General features: G+C 39.6%; 1 protein-coding gene across 1 annotated transcript in view; it reads left to right on the forward strand.

Moving 5' to 3' along the window:
• LOC118001367 (prothymosin alpha-like) overlaps positions 1–847 on the forward strand; it is a 7,092-nt gene extending 6,245 nt beyond the window's left edge. The window contains exon 4 of the mRNA XM_034991452.1: positions 783–847. Within this exon, the coding sequence (XP_034847343.1) occupies positions 783–847 (65 nt within the window). The remainder of the gene's footprint in view (positions 1–782) is intronic.
• The last annotated feature ends 6,151 nt before the right edge of the window (positions 848–6,998 follow it).

A 6,998-nucleotide genomic window follows, 5' to 3' on the forward strand; every position in this document is an offset into this window, starting at 1 on the left:
TCTTTCTTTCTTTCTTTCTTTCTTTCTTTCTTTCTTTCTTTCTTTCTCTTTCTTTCTTTCTTTCTTTCTTTCTTTCTTTCTTTCTTTCTTTCTTTCTTTCTTTCTTTCTTTCTTTCTTTTTGAGTAGATGTATGTTCTTAAAAAGGTCTGGAGGCAGAAAATACTTCCTGGGTACTTAATTTTTCTAGAGGTTTCCATACAAACTTGGGAGATTTTCTGAATCTAGTCAGAATTAAATCTTAGATTTTTAAAAACAACATTTCAAGTTTTAGACAATAAACAGATTGATGAAATAATCATTTTCATTTTAATTCAGCTTCCCTCAGTTCAGTGAGCATGGGATTTTGACCTGAAAAAAAGCTGAAAATATTTTACAAACTTTGAATGTGTGAAGGGTGGCAGCAAGAGCCGTATTTATTCTTGACATCACGAAGGCTGGCGCTTGCTGATGGCTGTCCACGGGCCTGGCGCTAGGCTGAGCACCTTGCATACTTTCCTCATTCAATACTCAGATCACTATGAGGTCCGTGCTATTGTTATCCCCATTTTACAAAGGAAGTTGAGAGCCTTAGAGGTTGAAGATTCCACTGCTGAATCCAGAGCCTGGCCTTTTCACCATCCTATAAATGAACAAATGCAACATGTCAATCTGTGTAAGATGATGGATTTAAGGGAGACATGGAGTAATTTACCTTCTATCAGTCCTGTGGTAGCATAGTTGACTCCTTGCAAGGAGATCAAAGTGGTTGGAAGATTGACAGTCTCTACTCTTTCTTTTCCAGATTTCCCATCTATGTCTGACCATGAGCAATCAGTTGACACCCAGCTCCTGAGGAAGCACTATTAAGGCTCTCATCAATCACTACCATCTCTTTGTTGTTCTAGCCATTGGTCTACCAAATAATACAGCAAACACATCGGATTACCACTCTAGCTGAAGGAGCAATAAATAAACAAGGCAGGATGCCTGTCTACTTGGGAGATACTACGTATCTAGTAAGAGAAGTGATACCTTCACATACAATCTATTGGTGGTGCAGTGCTTTCTCCTTCCTAAACATGCTTAGTGCTCATTTGGGGTTCGTACATGCCTAGGGACAGAGCATGAAATATTTACATTTTCAAGCGTGTGAATCTCTTATTCTCTTAGATGCTGTAAACATCTTCATGATTAAACAAGGTGATGCTTTATTCTAGGAGATGCTTTCTCCAAAGATAATCATCTTCTCAGACCTGACTAACGTGACATTGTTATTTATAGTTATTTATAGCAAAATCTAGAAATGAGGGATACCTGGGTGGCTCTGTCAGTTAAGCATCCGACTTGATCTCAGCTCAGGTCTTGATCTCAGGGTCGTTAGTTCAAGCCCCATGCTGAGGCTTAAAAAAAAAAAAAGTCTGGAAATGAAAAGAATTTACTCTAGATTTAAATATAATATACCAGCTTTTGATATTTGCAATATTTAAAAGAACTCTATGTCACCAAGAGACAACTACAAATCCAAAATATGATGTTAAAACAGAAAAGCACATCTATTTTCACTAAGTTACAAATCTAAACTAATGTAATAATTTCATTGTGTGAGAGAATGAATATTTTAGATATTTTTGTCTCAAGAATTACTGTAATAGTTTATAAGTGACATTTTATAAACAGGACAGGTGTATGAATTTTCACTATTAGACACAGTGAGAAATTTCAGATCCTTAGCAATCAGCATTTCTTTTTCTATGAAACTGTCCTAAGGAGAAAATCAAATATAGGCACAAAAATATAAGTATAAGCATGTTCAACATACTATTTTTTATATAATACTAAAAAACCCCACAAAAAAACCCCCAAAAAACCACTTTGGGATAAAAAAAAAATCCCCAACAAGAGAAGAATGGACAATTAGGTAGGCATATGCATATAGAATGTTTTCATGAAATAGTTAATAATATGGAAAATGCTCAGATAAGGAGAAAAGATAAGGACTAGCAGACAATGATGATAATGGTCTCAATTCTGTAATGACCATGACCCTTCCCATATGGGGTGCCCTCCAGCAGCCATTTTTATTTTCTGTAACTCTGACCCATTTCCCATTGAATTTAGGATTAAGGTTGAGATAGAAAGATACTCTTCTCTGCTGGCCACAAATACAGCAATGTGCACATGGAGGTGGAGAGAGAGAGAGACAAAGACAGAGACAGAGACACTAGTAGACACCTGGATTCCCTATGGCCTCAGGGGCTGTGTCCAGCCCCTTCCTGGTACCACTTTGGTTCTTTCCATTTCCACCGAGGCTGATGTCTTTGCATTGAGATATTACTCATATTACAATTAGATAAGTAAAGAAAATGTAGATACTTTTCAACTTGAAAATAGACCTCATCTTCCTTATAAGCTCCCCTGGGTATTGGGAAAACTGTAGTTCAGACATACCCAGTAAATGCAGCAATCCAATTGCAGCCCTGCACAGGGATGCAAGAGTGCGTGGCTCCAGGACTCCCAAACAGACCAGGTTCGGCCACTCACCACTGACGAAGTCCAAATGCAGAGAGACAAGGGGTGGTGAAACAAGAAAACAATTTATTTCACTGAGGCCAATACCAGGAAGACAGCAGACTAGCATCTAAGACTGTCTCCAAAGTGCTGAAAATGCTTCCAGGTTTACATAAGGAAAATATGGGCAAAGGTGTGTGGGTATGTGCAGGTAGGCAGTGAAGGTTTAATCAATGCTCTTGGAGTCCATCATGGGTGGGGTCCTGCTAGCTCAGGGCAGCCCTTGTTGTCTGAAGGGTAGTTTTGGTTATTATTGAGGGATGCTCTGCCCTCAGAGTCTTCTGACTGAGGGAAGAGACCAGCTGGAAAGAAGAACCCAACTAAATGAGGCCAAATGGAGGCGGCCAAAGTAGTCTTTCACAATAATTTAAAGAGTCTCTGCAGATAACTCATATACTATGGATAACTTAGTATTTTATATTTTGAATTAGCTCCCACTCACTGTTTTCTCCAAAATGGTGTCCGGGAATTTAGAGGACTTACAGCAATTCGGTGTCCTTCGGGCATCCATTGTTGAAACAGGCAGCTAGCACATTTCAGTCTGTTCTGTCATGGTTTAGTTAACCTGGTAAGCCCTACGTACTGACCCATCTCTCCTTAAGCCTTGTTCTTGCTGTGGGTCCCTGATATTTGACTGTCTCTTATTCTAGTGGTACATTCCTCAGTTTCAGGGTCTCTTTATTTTAAAGATGGTAATCTCTTCCAGCAAATGTCTAGCCAACTGCTAGCTCATTTCTGAATAGCCGTGGGTGCGTTCAGGATCCCATTCTATGCCATATAGAAACTGAAGATGACTTGAGAGAGCCAAACGCAGGCCCCTGTCTGCTTATCTCCATAGGTGGTGGGGGTTACCTGTGAGATGTTCTCTTCAAATGGAAAGTAAGGCAATGGCTCCTGCCCTTCATGTCCTCTCTCCTGACTCTTCCTTCTAGGACTTTAGCCAGATGGGAGGCATAGTAATATATCTCACCATGCACTTGCTTCTCTTTTCCTTTCTTCCGCTTCTCACAAGTCACCAGAATCAGAAAGGGTGGGCTACCTCTCCTTCCTCCTTCTTAACATCCTCTTACATCATATGCTCTGCCTTCTAGGGGTTGTAATCAACCTGTTCCCTTCCCTGGGGCTATGGGAGCTGATGAGATAGGGGTGAGGAAGAGATCAGCTTCCTGATAAGGGAAGTATCAGGATCAAAAGCTATATATCAGAATGAATGAAGTGGGTTCTTTTTTCTTTTTAAGACTTTATTTATTTATTTGACAGAGAGAGAGAGAGCAAGAGAGCCAAGCAGGGAGAGCAGCAGAGGGAGAGGGAGAAACAGGCCCCCCCACTGAGCAGGAGGCCTGACAAGGGGCTCAATCTCAGGATCCCGGGATCGTGACTGAGCCAAAGTCAGACGCTTAACCGACTGAGCCACCCAGGTGCCCCAGAAGTGGGTTCTTACTACTGGAAAACCAAAAGGCTAAGATACCAGGATGCACAACAGTATGCAGAAAATTATTCTAGATCTGTAAGCACACACACACACACACACTCAAAGACTCTTTAGATCGCTATCTCTGCTTTATTTAGATTTGAAGTGTGGCTGTGATTCTTGTTAACTTGAGGCTTTGTTAAAAGAAGCTCAACTAAAAAGACCATAAGGTGAAGCTTCTCCATGCTTTGAAATGTGCATTTACTCGTCTGAGACCCCCTCTACACATCAGTCTTGGCTGGGCTTTCTGCCAGTGCTTTGTTGCAATTACTTGACTCCTGTAGATTGGATAATAGCCTCAGCTTCTTCACGGAAGAGAGACAAAAGATTCAGAAATATGCTCCGAAAGATCTTTATAGCTACGTTGCCCTGTGATCCTATAAAGCCTGAGTCTGGGGAAAAGTGGGAGGAAGGAGGAAACGGTCTTTCAACTCTCGCTTTCATCTTCTCCACAGTTTTTCCTGAACAGATCTGGTCACCCTTCCTCTAACTCAGAAGGTCTTTAAATGTTTTTCTCAGTTTCTCTTCCTGTCGCATTAAAGGAGTTCTTTAACCCCTCAAGTATAAAATGACGATTGTAATATTGTATATTACAATAAAGTGTTGTTGTGAAGGTTTGACCAGAAATAGAAAAGCCTTAAAAACCCTAAGGGACTCCAGGCACCACTGGGGACTGTTAGGGCAGGGTTTATTGCCAGAACCCCAAACTGGACCCTGTAGGAGCTCCTCACTCTGCTTTTTTCATGAGTGTCTTAAATCTTCCCTGATCAGGAAGTCAAGTACGGCAAGATGAAAAGGGTTAAAATCAGTTGATCAGTGTCTTGAGAAGCATAAGAGTTGGGAAAGAGAGATGATTTGAATTGGGATAATGGAGGATGAAGTCCTTCCCGGGGTTCTCACCAGTGTTGTGAGCTACAGCAAGTTCACTCCGCCTCTCTGAGCTCTGTTTCCTAAGTGCAAACAGTAACCTTGCTCTTCCTGGGAAGATCATTGCAAGGGAATAGACAGCTTCCAGAAAACAAAGCAAACCCAGAACCACCTGCATGGTGAATGAACATGTCAGACAATAACCAACTGCACTAATAAGCAGGGAAATACACAGTAAAACAAGATATGCCTCCAACTGGCAAAGATTTTGAAGTATCACAATATTGAATACTGTCAACATATGAGAAGATAGGAATTTATAGTCACTGTTATGGAGTTTCATTGATATAATACCAATGGGGATACACTTGCTTCTATTGAGGAAATTTAAAAATGTATCCCCTTACAACATGGGTACTCTAGAAATAGCTCTTACATTGGAGCACAAAGAAACATGTATGAGCATATTTATTTATTTAAGTACTTCCCATGATAACGAAAATTTGAAACTCCAATGGTGTGGAAAGAGGAATAGATAAATTAAATATTCATATGACTAAATTCTCCACAGTAGGTAGAAGGAATGAATAAGATTATACATAATATCTATAAAATAATGCACTTTGACATGGATAAATTTTTAAAACCTAATGTTATTGCCAAGTTATAAGCATACATTACTATTTATGTAAATTAGAAATACTCTTTCATACAAAACAATACTATATATTATTTATACTATTAATGGATATATATGTGTATGTATACACACACATATCTATGTATTTATATATATACATAGATAAGTATATATATAACTTATGTATAAGTTTCTGCTAAGAAACAGACTGCTAATATATACAAATGAAATGATAATGGTAATGGTTGCCTTTGGGGAGAAAGTGGGAAATGAGACTGGAAATGGGGATAAAGCAGATTTCAACTATATTATAATGTTTTCTTCTTTCAATAAGAAAGAAAAGCAAATATGAGCAAATGTTAATAGTTCTCAATTCTGTACATGGTTGCATTTTTTCTTAAATAAAGGTTATCATTATTCTTGACTCATACTTAGCAGTCATTCATGTGACTTCAATCTTACAAAATTAAAGAAAAATAATTTAAGTGAACCCTGCATTTACGTAATTAATCTATAGATGCAATTGAAATTCAATCTAAGGCTTCCCACTATGAGATTTTCAGGGAGGAGAAATGAGAAGAAAAGCACAGGAACAGGTGGTGGCATGGGAGGCACCCCATGATGTCAACAAAGAAGACAGGGGCGCCTGGGTGGCTCAATTGGTTAAGCGACTGCCTTTGGCTCAGGTCATGATCCTGGAGTCCGGGGATCGAGTCCCGCATCAGGCTCCCTGCTCGGCAGGGAGTCTGCTTCTCCCTCTGACCCTCCCCCTCTCGTGCTTTCTCTCTTTCAAATAAATAAGTAAAATCTTAAAAAAAACCCAAAAAACAAAAAAACAAAAAACAAAGAAGACAGGACCAACCTTCCCCCATACTTCTTTTACAGACTTAAAACTACTTATGTTACTCCTTTGTGATATCTTTCCCCCTCTCTTTCTTTTTCATGACCACTTTGGATGGTCACATTAGAGTGACCTCCTCTGGATTAAGATGCTGAGTTGGGAGGAGGAGCCCAAGGTTGGCCTTGCATCCCACGCATCCCTGGGTATAGACTGAGAAACACCACCACCCACTCTGCCGCCCCAGCTGAACAAACCTCATAATTATTTTCTTATTAAATAGGCTTGCAGTGTGCCCTGGTATACAAGTTTGTCAACCATTCTACAAAGAGAGTATCAGTAGTGTTTGAATGGCATTGCTCAAGAATTTGGCAGTAAATGGGAGAAAAATGGAGGCCAAGCATAAATGAGAAACAGCCATTTCAATAGGTCAGTCATCACGCTTATTAAGCTATGTGGTTTTTCAAAGTGAATTTTCAACCAAAGCTGTCTTTTGCCCCATCAATTATTAAGTCAAAGAAAGGGCATTAAAAAAGAGGAAGATATTTTGAGATGTTTTAAATTCTTGGACTTTCTATTTTCAGTTAGTAGTGATAGGAAGGGGTTGGAGGAGTCTGGGGAGAGGAAAAATTAA

Source organism: Mirounga leonina, unplaced genomic scaffold (genome assembly GCF_011800145.1).
Source record: "Mirounga leonina isolate KUSES-001 unplaced genomic scaffold, KU_Mleo_1.0 Mir_53, whole genome shotgun sequence".
Lineage (NCBI taxonomy): Eukaryota > Metazoa > Chordata > Mammalia > Carnivora > Phocidae > Mirounga > Mirounga leonina.